This window comes from Chinchilla lanigera, unplaced genomic scaffold (genome assembly GCF_000276665.1).
Source record: "Chinchilla lanigera isolate Chin_1 unplaced genomic scaffold, ChiLan1.0 scaffold00021, whole genome shotgun sequence".
In the NCBI taxonomy this organism is placed as follows: domain Eukaryota; kingdom Metazoa; phylum Chordata; class Mammalia; order Rodentia; family Chinchillidae; genus Chinchilla; species Chinchilla lanigera.
The window spans coordinates 21,102,016-21,118,750 of NW_004955422.1; the positions used below are offsets into that span (position 1 = coordinate 21,102,016).

Here is a 16,735-nt window from a genome sequence, read left to right on the forward strand (position 1 = left end):
TTTTTGGTTTTTCTCCGGTACCGGGAACTGAACTCACGACCTTGCGCTTGCCAGGCAGGCGCTTTTTGCCGCTGAGCTAAATCCCCAGCCCCCCACCATTCTCTTTTAAAGATGGAGAGACTGAAGCTCAGAGAGGCTAAGATGTCACCCAAGAGCTGAGCCTCACACTGGGTTTGAGCTCCCTCGCTGCCTTTGTCCTCATGTCTCGCTTCCTATCTCTCCACTGTGATGTCTTCAGGGTCCTCTGCTCTTGTGACTTTGCTCTGGGGGAGGATCTAAAGCTTAGTGACTCCAATGGCCCAGAGGGTCAGCTTCAGCTTCTTAGGGTGCCTGGCTCAGCCTCCCCAACGGACGTTTGTGCCCGGACTAAGGCGGGACCCCGATGGTGCCAGATGTCACCACCAGAGGGCGCAGCCGTTGCCCAGGTGAGGGTAAGGGGGGAACCCTTCCCAGCTTCCAGAGAAACCGAGCAGGCTCCTGGGTCCAAGGCTGCCCCCTCATGGAGTCCAGGGAGCCCCCTCATGGAGCCCCTGTCGCCTTCCCGTCTCTGTCAACAGAGCTCTCACTGACCCTTCTTCCCCAGTTCCTGCTTGGCTCAGGAGTCAGATTTCCCCCGGCGTGGGTGTAAGGAATCGAGGGTCTCCCCGCAGATCGGGTGGCTGCCTGCTTCTGCTCCCTCCTCCCTAGGAGGCCACTCCCGGATGAGCTCCTTGTCTTCTGCAGCCCCAGTGCTGAGACAGTGCCAAGCACCAGATCGCCCCCTCTGTCAACTCTCAGCCTCTTCACAAGGGGTGTGTGTGTTGGGGGGGGCAGAGGGTGTGGACCCAGAGATGGAAAGGCAGCACCCTGGGCCACACAGCCGGCCAGAGGGCCTCATGGGTACTCAGGCAGGGCAGTGTCTGGGCAGCACTGCAGTGGTGGGAGGGAGAGTCTCCAGGCTTCTTCCACTCAGCCACCGCCTCCATTTCCTTAGTATTTCCTCCGCGTCACCTCCCACCCCTTGAGGGGAGCACCCTCATGGTTCCCACTTGCTCAGCCAGGTTTCTGCCCAGGTCCCGCTGCCCTCCCTCCTCCACCGCAGGCCTGCCTGACTCCCTCCCTCCCCAAGCTTAGCCCCTGGGCTGTGGCCACCAAGGGCCTGGCCGGGGTCCCAGGCACCACACCGCAGTGGCCAGCCTTGCTCCCCGCTCAGGACAGTCCCAGTCTGTCTGGCAGGGCTGGCGGGCAGGGGATTGGCTCGAGCTGCCCCCGCCTTTGGGAGGAGGGGAGGCCGGGCGGCTCACCCAAGGTCACCCTCCTTTTCCAGCATCCCTGTGCAACCTTTGTCCTCTCTGCCTCACCTTGAGGAGGGAGTCCAGATGCCTAGCAGTCAGAATGTGGGGCTGGTGGAAAGGCTCAGTGACTTTATTCCTTCCACAAATGCTGAGCGCCTACTGTTTGCCTGGCCCTGAGAACACAGCCCTGAACGCGGAGACACCATCACACAAATCAAGTGCATTTGTGTCTGTGAGCCGGGTGGCACATTGCCAAGCACTTGGTTGGCCAGGGCTGGCGTCTCGGGCTGTGAGGAGTCAGGGGCTTTTTTTGGCCTAGGCAAAGGAAGCTTCAGGCAGAGGGCTGTGTGAGGGCTGGGCAAAGCCTCAGTCTCCTCATCTGGAGGAGCGGCCTGGTTGTGGGCTTGGGCTTGCTTTGAGGCAGCCTGCATGCTGGCTCACAGCCCTCAAAAAGAAGGCGCTGTTGTCTCCCTCATGGGGGAGGGATGAGGACTCAAGGGCCAACATGGCAGGGAGGACATTCCCAGGAGACCTGCGGCCCCTACTCCGCTTGCAGGTGGCCTCAGGGAGGTAAGGGACCCCTGTCCTAGGCCCCTTCCCTCACCCAGGGTGAACGGGGGGGTGGGCTCCACAGCTGCCTTCTCCCACCCCAGGTTTCTGACCACGTGGCACCTCTGCACCCTAGCCCTGGGGGAGGATGATTTCTGATCCACGGGGGTGGGGAGCAGAGAAAGGGGGGTGGGACCAAGGGTAGGCTGTGACCTGAGCCCTTGGCATAGCCGCACCCACAGCCCCGGGCAGCAGGGAGGGGGAGCTGTCTCTTTAAGAGCCTTCAGGCTGCTGGGAGCAGATGGCCAGGCCGGCCGGGGCCCCTTGTCCTTTGTGTGCCTTTGCACAAAAGAGGGGGCCAGCTGGGGAGGGGGCGGCTGCAGCAGGTGGGAGGGGTGGGGGCTTGCCCCTCCCCCTCCTAACCCTGCACCCTTGCCCCTTGGGGGGCGCTTGCTCACTAGGAATGCACTTTCTCCAGGGACCCAGTGATTCCCACAGTCACCCCCAAACTCACTACGCCCCTGCTGCGTTGTGTCCCACCTCCCTGGCAGAATCCTCTCTGTATTAGGGCTGAGGGACCCCTCCATTCTAAGGAATGAACCTTCCCTCCCTGTCCCCGCCTCCAGAGGGGTTCTTCCTCTAGCTGCAGAGCCAAGTGACACTACACTCAGGTCCCGGGGTGGGGGAGCAGCAGGGGTAGTGGGGGGGGGGCTGGGCCAGAGGGAGTTTTGGCCTGGATCCTGGCATGAGGGTGGGGGTGGAGAGTACCTGGGGCATCTTGGAAGAGGAAGGCCTGGGTAGGCATGAAGCTGAGGCCGAGGCCTGGGGTGGAGCGAGGGGTTCAGGAGAGCGGGATGGGGGACCCAACTGAGGCGCTGCCTGATGGAAGGCGGCCCGCAAGATGAAAGACGCCTTGGGAGAAGAGAGTGGTGTGCACAATGGTTGCCTGGCAAGCAGAAGGGGACAGAGACAAGAGCCTCCCTAAAGGGTGGAGGCCCTGGGCGCGGGGATGGCACCCTGCCACTCCGGAGGGGCCGGCCTGGGAAGGCGCAGTTCAGCTTGGAGCAGACCCTTTAGCTCAGAGCGGTCCTTGGTCCCCTGGTCCATTCATTCGCCTCCTTCGGAAGACCTTCTCACCCCGGGGCTCGGTGCCCAACCCGTGATTTAAGAAGTGGAAAACGGCCCCATGGTCCTGGCCCAAGGTGTGGCGGGCAACGTGGCCGCTGGCTGGGTGGCCTCCAGGAGCCCGACAGCAGCGCAGCAGCCGGGTGGGGTGGCACCTGACTCGGCCAGGATGCCCACAGAGAGAGCCTCCAGGGACAGGCAGCCCCAACCGGGTCGTGGCCGGACCACAGGACCCCGGCCGGTTGGCCACAGGCAGGGGTGGGGGTGGGGACCCCTGACTGGGTCCTGGGCTGTTTCTAAATTTAGGGATCTGATTACAGAGCAGCCGAGGACGAGAAAGGAAAGGAGCGCGGGAGCAGCTCGGCCTGGGCACAGCGGGTGTGCTGGGAGGTCCGGGTGGGAGGGCGCGGGAGGGGGCTCGGTGCGTGCGCTGCAGCACGTGCCCCGGGCGCCGGTGAGCGCGCGGGCTCTTTGTGCGCCTGGCAGGGTGGCTGGGTCTGGCTTTGAAAGTCTCTGCCCACCCCCTCCCCCATCTCCGTCTGCGCCTTCCTACCCGCTTCCCTGTCTGTCACTCGCCGGTGCTTCCAGCTGGGGTGACAGGGGATCCACGGGAGGAGTGGCCCTGCAGCTCAGACCTTCCTCCAGACCTCCTACTCCCATCCCTCAGCCCTCGGGGCTGCTGCTCTGGGGTGCAGACTGCAGCAGTTGAAGGAAATTGAGGTGACCTCTGGGACCCACAGGTCCATCAGAAGCCAGACTCTGGCCCAGTAGCCCTTGGAGGAATTCATCCCTCGCCTGTCCGGCCTCCCATCCGCTCAGGCCCCCAAGGGCGCATGAAGGGGGGGTCCCCCTTGCGGAAGGGGGGCGGGGAGTTCTTTGGCAGGACGGGAAATGGAAGGAAAAGCAGAGCTCCACCCGGGCAGGCAGGCGGCCTCTAGGCCCCCGGGGCAGGAACCCGAGCCCAGTGGTGTGTGGGGCTGAGGTGCGCGTGGGAGGAGCTGAGCCTCCAGCTACTCCTGGGGTGCAACGGGGTCTCCCCAAGGACAAGTCGGTGCGTCGGGGGACGCGAGGGGGACCATGCTAAGTGCTGCGCTCCCCGCCCCGGTCCTGACCCCACCCCCTGGAGGTCCAGCCCCGGGCCCAGGCCCCGCCCCGGGCCCTCCCTCCCAGCCCAGGGCCAGATGTTCAGCTGGCGGAGGCATCGGCTGGGGGAGGGGTGCTGAGGCCGCAGCCGGCACTACTTCCCTGCCAGCAGCTTCATTGTGTGCGCGAGGAGCGAGCGGCGGCGAGAGCGGGCGGGCAGGCGGCAGCGCGAGCGCGGCGGGGAGAGCGCGGTGGGGAGAGCGAGCGCGCCGGGGAGGGTGCGAGGCGGCGCCCGCGGTTGCGCTCCGCCCGCTCCCAGCAACTCTGCCCTGGCGCCGTGCGCGCCTCCTGCCGACGCCGAGTGCCGTCGCGGGCAGGGGTCTGGCCGGACAGGGGTCCCAGTCCGGGCACTGGGGCATCCCTGGCGCCTCCAAGAGGCGTAGAGCCCGTGGGGGCGTAAACTGCGTTGTAGCCCTCGCCGGCTGAAGGGCGTGGGCGCGCGGGCGGCGGGGCTCCAGGGCGCCCCGAGGACAGGACGCCCCCACTTCTCCGGGGGAGCCCCAACCCCAAGGGTCGCATAGAGCCAGCCTGTCCCAGCCACGCTGGACCTTGCGCTCATCGCAGCGTACCCCACTTCTGCACAAACTTTTCTGACGCCCTCGCCCGGGAGGGTCGCGGTGAGCGCGGGGGCTCCCCTCCGGGCTCCCGCCCCGCCGGACCCCAGCCACGCTGACCTCCGGCCTCTGGTAGCCTCAGAGGCGACCTCTCCAGGTCGGGCCGGGGAAGGCAGTCGAGGCGAACGCGGACACCGCCGTCGCTCTCCGCGGGCCCCCGCGCCCCCCCGGGGCAGCCGGGCAGGGTAATGCCCGCGGTGATGGAGAAGCCGAGTGCGGGCTCCGGGATCCTGTCCCGCAGCCGGGCCAAGACGGCGCCCAACGGCGGCCAGCCGCCCTCCGAGGATGACAGCAGCGAGGAGGAGCACTCTCACGGTGAGCCCGGCGGCCGGGGGTTGCAGGCGCGCCGGCCCGGGTCGCAGCGTGGGGCGTGGGGCGCCGGGGGGGGGAGTGGTAGACCGCGGGCCTCTTACACTGATGGTTCTTGCCTGTCTTGAATTGGAGCCTCTGCCTCACTGCTCCCTCAATCCTGGGGCTGCCGCCTGGGCCCCTTGCTGCCATGGAGGCAGTCCTGCCCGCCCCCGCCCTGCCCTTGGTCGCTGAGGGACCTAGGCGTGTCTCCTTTTCAGATTGGGTCCCGCATACCTTGCCAGCTTCAGGGGACTGAGGTCTGGCAGGGGCAGAGGCTGAAAAGATATCTCCTCACAGAGCCTGAGACTCATGTGGTGGGGAGGAGCCCAGGGCTCCCTGTGGGCTGTGGTCCAGGTCTCGGGGCTGCCCTCCACGCCCTCACCCTCAGCCAGAACAAAGCGCTCTGCTTTGGCTTGGGCTTTAAAACTGTCCTCCTGTCACCTCCGCCCTCGTGCCCCGGTCGTGACTAGACAGGGTCGCTCCCTCTTCCAGTCCCCCTGGGGCAGAGGGTAAACAGGGAAGCTAGGTGAAAGTGAGCCTCCTGGAAGGTGGGGGGCCGGGGTGGTAGGTCAGGAAGGAGAACTCCAGGCCACCCCACCCCTGGCCTCCCTCCCTGGAGTCCTGACTGCCTCCTGGCTCCGCAGACAGCATGATCCGCGTTGGAACCAATTACCAGGCCGTAATTCCAGAGTGCAAGCCTGGTGAGTGGCAGCACAGGCGGTGAAGGGAGGGGGTGGAGGCCGATGGCTTGGCCTGCAGCCCCACCTGGGGAGCCCTTGGCCGGCTCCTGCCCGAGGGACAGGCTGGCGGGCGAGGTGGGTGGCCTCGTGGTCGTGGCATTACTTTTCCTGCTGTGCCTTGCTGTCTGGGTCTCTGCCCCTCCTTCCCTTCTAAGCCTTACCTCCCAAGCCCCACTCCTCTGCTGCCCTCTGGCCTTGGGTCCAGGCTGGCCCCACCAGGCTGATCTGAGTTCTTCCCTCACGCTGTTTGGCCTTCAGAGAGCCCGGCGCGCTACAGTAACAAGGAGCTGAAGGGGATGCTGGTGTGGTCACCCAACCACTGTGTGTCAGATGCCAAGCGTGAGTGGGGTGGGCTCCTGGTTCAGGCTCAGCCCTGGGAGGTGGGGGCTTGGCTTCATCTCCTTCTCAGACCAGCTCTTCTCAGAAGTGGAATGTAAGCTGGGTGCTGTGGAACACACCTGTAGTCCTACCTATTTGGGAGATTGAGGCAGAGGGATCACTTAAGCCTAGGAGTTTTTTTTTTTTTTTTTTGTACTGGGAAGCGAACTCAGGACCTTGTGCTTGCCAGGCAAGCGCTTATTCCGCTGAGCTATATCCCTGGCCCCAAGCCTAGGAGTTTGAGACCAGCCTGGGCATCGTGGTGAGACCCTGTCTTTAAAAAAAATAGGATGCAAGCTGGGAGTGGTGGGGCACGCCTGTAATCCCAGCACTCAGGAGGCTGAGGCAGGATGATTGTTGTGAGTTTGAAGCCAGCCTGGGCTACAAAGTGAGCTCACGGCCAGCCTGAACTGCATAGGGAGACTCTTGTCTCCAAGAAAAAAAAAAAAGAAGAAAGGAAAGGAGCTCGTGGGGCTGAGGGTCAGGGGCTTTGCCCCTGGGGGTTACCCCTTTCTGGACAGGTCTGGGTTAGGAGCCATAATCCTCTGTCCAAGACCTTGCTCCTCTGCCCTGCAGTTGATAAGTACATTGCAATGGCCAAGGAGAAGCACGGCTACAACATCGAGCAGGTGAGCTGGGGCTGCATGAATGCTTGGGGGTAGGGATGGGATGGTGCTGGGATGGCAGAGACTGAGCTGCCTCATGTGCCTGGCCAGGCACTGGGCATGCTTCTCTGGCATAAACATGATGTGGAGAAGTCCTTGGCCGACCTGGCCAACTTCACCCCGTTCCCTGATGAGTGGACCGTGGAGGACAAGGTGCTGTTTGAGCAGGCCTTTGGCTTCCATGGCAAGTGTTTCCAGCGGATCCAGCAGATGGTAAGGCCCCTCGCGCACACAGCCCTCCAGAGTTCCTCAGCCCCTTTGTCCCGCCAGCTTCCAGGGACCCAGAGTCTCGGGTGGGCCCCCACTCTGGCCTTGTCTCCCTAGCTGCCAGACAAGCTGATTCCCAGCCTGGTGAAGTATTACTACTCTTGGAAGAAGACCCGCAGCCGGACTAGTGTGATGGACAGACAGGCACGGCGCCTGGGTGGCCGCAAGGACAAGGAGGACAGGTAGGGGCACAGGCCAGCACTGGGTGGGGACAGGCCTGTCCTTGCCTCATTCCCTCCCTGACCCCTGTGTCAGCAGTGATGAGCTTGAAGAGGGACGAGGAGCTGTGAGTGAGGGTGAGCCAGATGCTGGAGACCCCAAGAGAGAGGTGAGGTGCTGGGTGACTCTGGCTGCACCTGAGCAGCTGCCTATCCTTGGGGTCTTACGGTCTATCCCATCTATCCTTACCCTGCAGCCTCTGCCCTCTCGGCCCCTGAATGCACGACCGGGCCCAGGGAAGAAAGAGGTCCAGGTGTCTCAGTACCGCCACCATCCACTGCGAACTCGGCGACGCCCACCCAAGGGCATGTATCTGAGCCCTGAGGGCCTCACTGCAGTGTCAGGAAGCCCAGATCTTGCGAACCTCACACTCCGTGGTCTTGACTCCCAGCTCATCTCTCTCAAGCGCCAGGTGAGGGCCCAAGACAGGAGGTGTACAATGTGTGCTGTCAGCTCCTGGGAAGTGTTTGAGGGCAGCTGAGTTGTAGTGCAGTGGGTACAGGCGCTAAGCCTAGTTTGGCTCCACCTCTAGGACTGGTCAAGCTTGCCAGGCAAGCGCTGTGCCGCTGAGCTATATCCCTGGCCCTAGGACCGGTGTTCTTCTCTGGACCGTCTTCTTAAAAACGATTATTAAACAGGGTTGTGTCGGAGAAGTGAGCTGGACGGTGGTGTCAGAGAAATTTGTTAGGGGAAGGGGGGCCCTGGTGAGGCTGGGGGTGGTGACCTCCCAGGGAGTCTGAGGAGTCTGATCATCCCTTCTTGGCCTCCCTAGGTGCAGAGCATGAAGCAGACCAACAGCAGCCTCCGGCAAGCCCTGGAGGGCGGCATTGACCCATTGCGACCTCCTGAGGTAAGGCTGAGCTGGAGGTTTGGGTGCAGAACGGGGTTCTCTCTGGAGATGGAATAGAAAGGGGGAGTTCTGCATGAGTTCTGCTGCATAGTTTTTTTGTTCTTTAATTTTTGCTTTTTTGAAACAGTGTCTCACTATGTAGTGCAAGTTGGCCTTAAACTCACTATGTATCCCAGGCCGGCCTGAACTCTTTGATTTTCCTGCTTCAGCCTCCAGAGTGCTAGGATTATAGGCGTGTGCCACCATGCCTGGCCTTTTTTTTTGTTTGTTTTATTTCCATATTTTTAAGTCTAAAGTTTATATTTCTTGTTCTCTAGGCCAATACCAAGTTCAACTCCCGCTGGACCACAGATGAACAGCTTCTGGCTGTGCAAGGTGGGTCAAACCATGGGAGAGAACAGAAGACGCCTGCAATGTCTCTCCCCCTCCAAGGAGCATAAGGTGGAGGGAAAGGGTCAGGGAAGTAACTAGCTCTGAGGGACATTCACACTGTGCTGCCCTTTTGACCCTTGCAGCCATCCGTAGATATGGCAAAGACTTTGGGGCTATTGCAGAGGTGATTGGGAACAAGACTCTGACCCAAGTGAAGACATTCTTTGTGAGCTACCGGCGCCGCTTCAATCTGGAGGAGGTGCTGCAGGAATGGGAGGCTGAGCAGGATGGGGGCCCTGGAGCCCCAGTCTCTATGGAGGAGGCTAGGAGAGGGGCTCCCTTGCCAGCGCCAGCTCTAGAGGAAGATGACGAGGTGAGGAGTGAGCAAAATCCTCAGAGGCACCAGTGAAGGCCTGAGGATATACAGGTGCCCATTTTTTCACTTTTTCTGTTCTCTCAGGTCCAGATTACATCTGTCTCAACATCTGTGCCTCGATCGGTGCCCCCTGCACCACCCCCACCTCCACTGCCCACCTCACTGTCTCAGCCACCCCCGCTGCTGAGGCCGCCTCTGCCCACGGCTCCCACTCTGCTTCGCCAGCCGCCCCCACTGCAGCAGGGCCGCTTCCTGCAGCCCAGGCTCGCCCCCAACCAGCCCCCACCACCTCTCATCCGCCCGGCTCTGGCTGCCTCCCGCCACAGTGCTCGGCCTGGCCCTCAGCCCCCACCCACCCTGATTGGAGCCTCCCTGGAGCCTCCTGCACCCTCACTCTGAGCCTTGGGCTTCTGTACCACCCAGAGGCACCTGAGTCCCTTTGCTGGACACCCTGGGGTATCTCCGGTGTCAGAGGATAGAAGCGACTAGGGCTCTTGACAGGTCTTTCAAAGACCCAGAGCTGTCAGGTAGCACAGCCTGGACCTGAGGGTGCTGTGTGTGTTCTGGCAGCCGGGCTGTCTCTTCCTAGCCAGGGATGGGGCTCAGGGGCCTTCTGAGCTGGCCTGAGGGCTACGCTGCTTCCTGGCTGGGACTGGAATGGCTGCCTCGCTGTCTGTGAGGGCTTGGCCTCTGGGCTTGCCCTGTGTGCGTAGGAGGTAGTGACCTTAGTGTGGGGGCTGGGAGGAGGACAGTTTGGGGTGCTGGCTGTCCTTGTTCCCCTTCCCCTCCTTTTAGCAATAAGACTGGGGCGAAGGGAGAGGGGGAGGGGTTGGGGGAGGTGGGCAAAGGTTCCTGGGGCCTGACAGCAGTGCTGGCTGGCAGGAAGCCTGTCCTCAGGGCCAGGTGGTGATGCTGAGGACCTGAGGGTGCACACCTGTCCCCCTCCCCAAGCTTGAAGAAAGGAGGGTTGGGAACTTACGCAGACGTGGGTCTATTTTTCAACATTTTTAAAAAATAAATAAATACAATCTCCTAAGCTTGCCCAGTCTTCTTTCCCCTCCCTGCTTCCCTAGAGGTGGGAGGGAGCTGGCCTTTCCAGCCCTGGCTGCTCCCCAGGCCCCAGCCAGAAGCCACTTCTCTCCACAAGGCAGGCTGGGCCACATCTTGCCCAAGGGGCCTATGTCCCGTGGGGTGGTAGGGCAGAGAGAACAGGAGGCAGTAGCTCAGATTCCAAACATTCTCTTTATTACGTGTTTGATCCAGAGGAAAAACTTAAGTGCAGGGCAGGGAAGGAGGGGCTAGGTGGGGAGGGGCCACCTTGCCTGGGTGCCCCTGGCCTCCACCCCCTTCAGGAGCCAAGCCATGCCCTCCTGGTCCCCTCGAGCACCCGGGCTGTTCCTTAGGGCAGGAAGGGGAGGAGGGAGGGAGGGGGAGCCCTTGGTCTGAGCCGGAGCCACAGTTGGAGCAGGAGCAGGAGGGCTGAGGTTGGCGAGGCCCCTTCCTGGGACCCAAGGGCTCGACTTGTCACTGAGCCTGGCCTGGGACTGGGGGTGATGAACAGGGGTGGAGTCATCATAAATCAAAAAAAAAAATAAAATAAAATAAAATAATAAAATAAAAAATAAAACCCATCACAAAAAATGTACAACTCAAGGGAGGGCTGGGGCAACCTCTGTAGGGCCCCCTCCCCCAATTTCTCAAGAACTGAAACAGCAGAGAAATAAATTAAGGGATGCAGTGGCCACCACCAGCCAAGCGCCCATAGCCACCCACTCCCACACTGGCCACGGAGGTTAGCAAGCGGGGAGTCACTTTACCCATCTGCCCCCCACCTGTGGGGGGGCAGACGCTCCCGGCCCTGCCGCCCAATCCAGCCTTCCGCCAGGTGGCCTTGGAGGCCCTGGGCAGTCTCCTGAGAGGAGGGGCGACAGTGTCAGGAAAAAAGGCAAGGCCGAGAGATGAGAGTGGTGTGGGAAGTCACTGCTCTGGAATGAGCTGGTGCCCAGATTAATGCCAATGAAGGGAAAGCGGTGGGGAGGAGGGACGGCGAGGGGACTGTGCTTTCAGACAAAGGCTCTCCCAGAACGGAGAAGCCCGGCGTCCTGTTCAGAGACTAGCAGCCTGAGCGCCCCGTGTGGGCTGAGGAGCCCATCTGCCCTGCAGTCCCCTCCCCCGCTCCCAGTCCTGGATCAGCCCTCCCAGCAGGAGGGATAGGAGAAGATGGCACAGACTTTTGAGGAGGGGAATAAAGGTCCCCACAGCAGCTTGTGGAAGGAAATGCCCAGCTCTGGGGAAGGGAGGGCAGAGGATACAGTGTGAGGGAGGCCAGGGCCCCCACGCAGCCCCACCCTCTCCAGGGCTGCACAGCACCCCCGCCTGGCCCCTGGCCCCCAGGCCCACAGCCCAGGGATCTGGGGGCAGGGGAAGGCCACCTCTGGTGGTTTGCTTGGAGGGGAAGAAGGGGAGGAGAGGGGAGAAGCCCAAAGTGGGCCTGGCGGAGGGCCTGCCAGGGAACTCCACCACTCTTGCCTGAGAGTGTTCCAGCCCTGAGCCACCCTCCCGGGAAACCCCACAGATCCAGTCTCGTCTGTCCCGATGGGGCAGGGAGGAAAGGTGGCCGCTGGGATTTTTTTTTTTTTTTTTTTTGTTTTTGGTAATAAAAAATTTCTTGGTTTAGGCGAAATACTCTGTGCAACCGCAGTACCGAGGGGGAGCCCTGCCCCCCCTTGCCCCCTCCCCTTCCTTTGCCTCCTGTGGGAGAGAGAGGGGAAAGGGGACTTTCTGGGCCAGGTGAACGTGAGTTGGGAGAGCCATCTCCTATCCTCCACAAACATGGGAGAATAAAGGAGAAGGGCTAGGGAGGGGACAAGTGCCAGCAGGGGAGACACACCAATTCATTGCTGCAGTCTCGCCTAGGTGGGGGCGCAGTGGCCAGCCTCAGCAGCCAAGTCCAGCTGGCCTGCTCTTGGCGCCCCCGGGCCGGCAGCCTGTTAAAGCTTCAGTTCATTTGCTATTTTAGAGGCTATGTTCTTAAAGGCCATGGAGGTGCCTGATATCCGCTTAAATCGAACACCGTTGAGCGAAAGCCGTGGCAGTTTGCACACCTCCATCTCCCACTGCACGAAGTTTTCATGGCCCGGTGTGCCATGCATGCACAGCAGCATGTACTTCTCGTGCAGCTCGCTCTGACAGCTGTTCGCATCCAGCACCTTGCGGATCTCCCGCATCATCTCATTGGGCTCCATGGAGCTTGTGGTCTTCATACTCCATGTAAAGCGCAAAGAGCGTGGCTTGGCCTCCCGAAATTCTTCTTTTTCTTTGTCATTGCCTCCACTGCCCACCACGTGAGGTCTGTGGAGAGGGGAGAGTGGGCATCAGTCAACAGGTGGAGGCACCTCACCCACAGGAGTGCCACCCTGGCAGACAGACCCTGAGACCAGAGAGGAGCGAGGGAGCACAGAGCATCGAGCTGGAAGAGGGAGCAGTGTGACCCCCGTCTGAGGGGCAGCAAGGGGGCAAGAGGGGCAGGCAGCCCTCTGGCCCTTGTTTCTCCAGAGGTGGGCGAGAGAAGCCAGCAGGGGTGGGGTGAGGGTGAGAATTCCATGCTGTTATTGGCGCTTTTCTTTGAAGACGGGAGGGTCAGGCAGAAACAAATGCATTCATCCACACCAGGCACACTGTCCCTCTAGAAAGTAGCCCAGAAACACAGAGGAGAGGTAGCCATGGGGCAGGAACCAGTGGGCCCAACCGCCCGACCCAGGGCTGCAACCTCCAGAGTATCTGGGATCTGAGGAAAGAGCCCAGAACTATTGCATTGGGTCTGGGAAAGGGAAATTCTCTGAGGAAAGGGAGGCCCAGGAGGGTGGGGGCAGGGCAGAACCACCGGAGGACGAGCCAAGTGGCAGAAGGAAGAAAGGAGTAGGCGGCTTGTGGCAAGCCCGGTGGCCTGGGCAGGGCCAGTGCTGGCTCCGGCCCTCTCACCTGAGCGTCTCCACTCGGTCTTTGCTTTCGGGTTCATTCAGGTTCCTCAAAAAACAGAGCGAGGCAGAGTTTAGTGCTGGGATCTCTCGCTCCTTCCGCCGCCACAGACCCAGGTGAGGGTGGGTCTGGGGAGGTGCCACCAGTGGGTGGGCAGGACCCAAGCCCAAAGGCCACTTGCCTATCACCTGCAGGCCAGCATGGCTCTGCAGCACCTCATACTGGCAGTTCAATCATCCCTTCCAACAGGGAGCCTTTCCCTCCCCACACTCCCAGAGATCTGTGCCAGAAGGAGCCGCTACTGGGGGAGGAGGGGTGTGGCTGTGCAGGCACAAGTCCCCACTACAGGCCCAGCAGGAACAGCTCCCTCTCCAGCCCACAGCCAGGCTCTTGCTCTCTATTGGGGAGGGAGGCTGGGAGTGGCCTTTCTACCACTGCACCAGGGCTGCAGAGGGAAGGCCACTGGAATGAGGCTTTGGGTCTCTGCCGTGGGGGTGGGGGGTCGGGGGGGGGGGGGGTGGAGGGTAAGAAGCCTCTCTCAGGAGGCCCAGAGTGCTGAAAACTGGAGCTGCGTGGCAGAAACCTGGCGCTGGGCATCTGTGGCCAAACTGGAAAGCAGTTGCTCCCTGCACGTGTAACTCCCCTACTCCAGGCCTGCCAGGCCCACTGCTCATACAGGAGAGGGGCCAGGGGCCAGGAAGATGCCTCAGGGATGGGTAAGAGGTCTGGCCCCGCTGAGCGGCTTCTCCAGCTCCTGCCCAGAAGATGGGTGCCTGGAGCTGGGAAACTGGGGACTGCAGAGGGAGGGAGGGAGGGAGGTGAGGAGAGCAGCAGCAGCACATACAGAAGACAAAGACACACAGACACACAGATGCCAACAAGCGCACTGCGATCAGGGCCTGGCTGTGCAAGGAAAGGAGTCCTGGCAGTTCTCTCCCAGCCTCTGCAGGGCAGGCCCCACCAGCCATGCAGTGAGCTGGGGGAGGAGCAGGGGTGGGAAGCCCCAGAGACTTTGCCTGGCCAGTTTTCCCCTTAGCTGGGACACCAGTGTGCCTGTCTGGCAACCTGTGTTCCCAACCTGGCCCTTGGTTTGGCTTGGTATTTGGCCCAGCCAGGCCTACAGAGAAAAAGACAAGGCCAGGGCTGAAGAGCCAGGAGCTGGCCCAGGAGGGGGATGGCTGAGGGAGGGTGAGGATCTCCCGTTGTTCTGCCAGGGCTTGGGGGATTATCCAGCTCCTGGCTCTTTGGCAGGCATGGGCCATATGTGGCGGAAGCATCCTGGAGGAGGAAGGTGACTCATCCAGATGCTGATGGAGCAGGTTGCTGGGCCAGGGCAGGCTGGGCCGGTTCTGCAGGAGCTGCCAGAAGGGGGTGCTGTGTCCCATTCATGAGGCAAAGGCTCCTGGGCCTGGAAGAGTCAAACTTTAGGTGGGGACCCCAATGTCCCTGCAGTACCTCCAAAGTCTTGCCATCCCATAGGCCAGGGGGAAGAGGTCACACAGCCCCAAAGTTGAGCAAGCCCAGGGGACCCCAAATGAAACCATCCCATATGCACTTTAACCCTTGTGGGCCTCCTTATAGCACATGCACACAAAAAGGGAAAGGGCTGGAAAAGGAGCCCAGTGCTGGTACCCAAAACCTAGGGTAGGTGAGGAGACAATCTTAAAGGGACAGTCCCTGAAAAGGTCTCCTCTAGTTGGAGGACAGGTACACCCCCACCCAAGGAAGGCCCCTTACTTTCAAAATCATTTGCCCTGAGGGGCCCAAAGTGTTCTGAGCCCCACTGTCTAAAGGGGGCGGCCGAGGCGGGCTGGGGCCCAGGGCTGCTCAGAGCAGTCTTCATCCCTTTAAGATGGCGGAGAGGAAGGCCACACAGACCAGGTCAGCAAATGGAGAGGGAGCAAGAGCCAGAAAAGGGGGTTAGTGTTGGAGGCAGGACACAGACACAGGACAGATACACACATACACACACACAGTGGGCTCAACGCCTACCTTCTGGCAAACCTGAAAGACAGATTTCTAAAAAAACAAACAAAAAAAGACAAAATAAAAAAAGAAATAAAAAAAAAAACCAACAAGACGGTATGTGGATAAGCAGGTAGGGAGTGGGCTTCCCAGGTTCAAGGGTCACCCAGTTTTGGAAGAGCCGCTCAGCGAGACTAGAGTCCTGTCCTTCAGGTCTGCTCCCACCCTCTTGGCAGCACTTGAAGCTGCATCCTGTGGCATGAACGGCCAATGGCTGATTTTTTTTTTTTTTTTTTTTTTGTCTGTTTGAGACAGGGTCTTACTATGCAGCTCAGGCTGGCCTCGAGCTCATTTTGTAGCCCAGGCTGGTCTCGGATTCGCAACGTTCCTCCTGCCTCAGCCTCCCAAGTGCTGGGATTACAGGCGTGCGCCACCACACCCGGCTGGCCAGTGGGCTTTCGAGTGACACACAAGGGCAAGGAGGCCTGCTCTCTCAAAAGCCCTGCTGATGCTTGAGCTATGACTCCCCACATGGGGAGGCGAGAGGAAAGGAGGTGACAGGAACATCCCAAGAGGCTGGATGCACCTCCAGCAGACCCTCTGGTAGCTGGGCTCTGGAGAAGAGATTCCTGCCCACATCCACATAGGAAGGCACAAGAGCAGCAGCACTGCTGGGCAGGCTACTGTGGGCAGAAAGGAGGTCAAAGGGGGCAAGACAAGAGACCAGGAAAAATTTTGCTTGTCAGCCCAGCCTGGCTCCTGCCTCATGACTTTGCAGCTGCGTCACCAAATGTTTCCATGGGAACCCAGGAGAGAAAAGGGGGGCTTTTATTTTAGCATCTGAGTTCACACTCCCCTAGAGAGGAGGCGGCATCGCCCATCTGCTTGGGGCCAGAGAATAAGGGGTGCCTCTGAGGAGTTGGGGAGAGGCCTGAAAGGATAGGTCTTGGGCACATAAGGTGTTGATAGTGACCCAATTCTTAAGTTTCCTGAGGCCCCTTCTAACCCTAGGACCCAACCCCAGTTCTGGCCACCCTACCCCACCTCCCAGGTGAACAGAAAGGCCTGGCCCCAGCCTCTCTGCCATCACAAGGGCCCCACTCACCTGCGGACAAACTTGGAGGTGAACTTGCTAAAGATGCTTCCAGAGGCACCCCGCCGGCCCTGGCTGTGGCCAGAGGGAGAGGCTGGGGTCACACCGTAGGGCAAATTTTGCTGGTCCCGCACCTGTCGGAGCTGCCCAGCGTGGAAGGTGCTTCGACTGGACACACCCCGGGGGAAATTAGTTCGGTCTGGGGCTCCACCACTGCTGCTGATGTTGTGGGCAGAGGGGGAGGCGACAGGGACACGCTGGGGGGCTGTGCTGTGGGAAAAGAGGTGGGGGCGAGGGAATGTGTCAGGTGCAGGGAAGGGATCACATCACCGAGCACCTGGAATGCCCTGTGGTGTGGACGGGGAGGGCAGATGCCAGGGAAGAGGCAGGCAACCACAGAGGACACAGAAGGACGGGTGTGACCACTGAGGACAGCGGTGAGTCGGAGACTTGCGGAAGTGGAGGAGATGGTTTGGGGAGAAAGGAAGGGAGGCAAGGAAGGACCCATGTGTAAGAACAGTACAGGATGGAGAGAGCTCGCTCCTTGGACCTTCAATGGGACAATGGGGACCAACCCTCAATGACTGAGGTTCACAACAAAAAGGCTTCCCTTTGGAGCTTCAGGACAGCTTCCTGCATACCTGTTCTGAGAGGGAGAATCGAAGGAAAAGAGGGGCATTAATGCTATTTTTTGTGCCCTCTATGTCCTAGCTACAGGGGACAGAGCCATTTCTTGTGGCTAAAATGACAAGAAGGGAACAGGCCCCCCAGGTGGG

The 16,735-nt window shown here is 60.7% G+C and overlaps 2 protein-coding genes across 10 annotated transcripts in view; one reads left to right on the forward strand and one right to left on the reverse strand.

Annotated features, from left to right (window-relative positions):
• Positions 1–169: 169 nt before the first annotated feature.
• Positions 170–9,959, forward strand: Rcor2 (REST corepressor 2). Of its 3 annotated transcripts, none has more exons than XM_005384656.1 (13): positions 170–425; positions 4,782–5,020; positions 5,701–5,757; positions 6,055–6,135; positions 6,751–6,803; positions 6,891–7,052; positions 7,164–7,288; positions 7,362–7,434; positions 7,522–7,737; positions 8,098–8,175; positions 8,493–8,550; positions 8,691–8,920; positions 9,008–9,959. In XM_005384656.1, exons 1-13 carry the CDS (start codon positions 295–297, stop codon positions 9,320–9,322), a joined length of 1,818 nt encoding a protein of 605 aa, XP_005384713.1. In that variant the 5' UTR covers positions 170–294; the 3' UTR covers positions 9,323–9,959. The 3 variants fall into 3 exon arrangements, with proteins under 3 accessions (XP_005384713.1, XP_005384714.1, XP_013369804.1); XM_005384657.2 differs by having other exon boundaries at positions 207–425; positions 7,365–7,434; XM_013514350.1 differs by lacking the exon at positions 170–425 and adding an exon at positions 1,242–1,844.
• A 187-nt stretch (positions 9,960–10,146) lies between these two features.
• The window catches only part of Mark2 (MAP/microtubule affinity-regulating kinase 2), a 64,345-nt gene continuing 57,756 nt past the window's right edge, over positions 10,147–16,735 (reverse strand). For 4 of the 7 annotated variants that reach the window (XM_005384658.2, XM_005384663.2, XM_005384661.2 and 1 more), the window contains 4 exons: positions 15,972–16,229; positions 14,894–14,920; positions 12,905–12,949; positions 10,147–12,274 (listed from right to left, as the gene is read on the reverse strand). In XM_005384658.2, coding sequence (XP_005384715.1) covers positions 11,914–12,274; positions 12,905–12,949; positions 14,894–14,920; positions 15,972–16,229 — 691 coding nt within the window. In that variant the 3' untranslated portion in view covers positions 10,147–11,913. The other 3 variants (XM_005384659.2, XM_005384664.2, XM_005384667.2) reach the window with 2 other exon arrangements.

What these genes read in the sequence shown, in the direction of transcription:
- Rcor2 (XM_005384656.1), top strand. Translation starts at nt 295, where the DNA reads ATGGCCCAGAGGGTCAGCTTCAGCTTCTTAGGGTGCCTGGCTCAGCCT. An exon ending in CTGTGTGTCAGATGCCAAGC is followed by an intron (nt 6,136 to 6,750) that starts GTGAGTGGGGTG and finishes TCTGCCCTGCAG; the next exon opens with TTGATAAGTACATTGCAATG. An exon ending in CTCTAGAGGAAGATGACGAG is followed by an intron (nt 8,921 to 9,007) that starts GTGAGGAGTGAG and finishes CTGTTCTCTCAG; the next exon opens with GTCCAGATTACATCTGTCTC.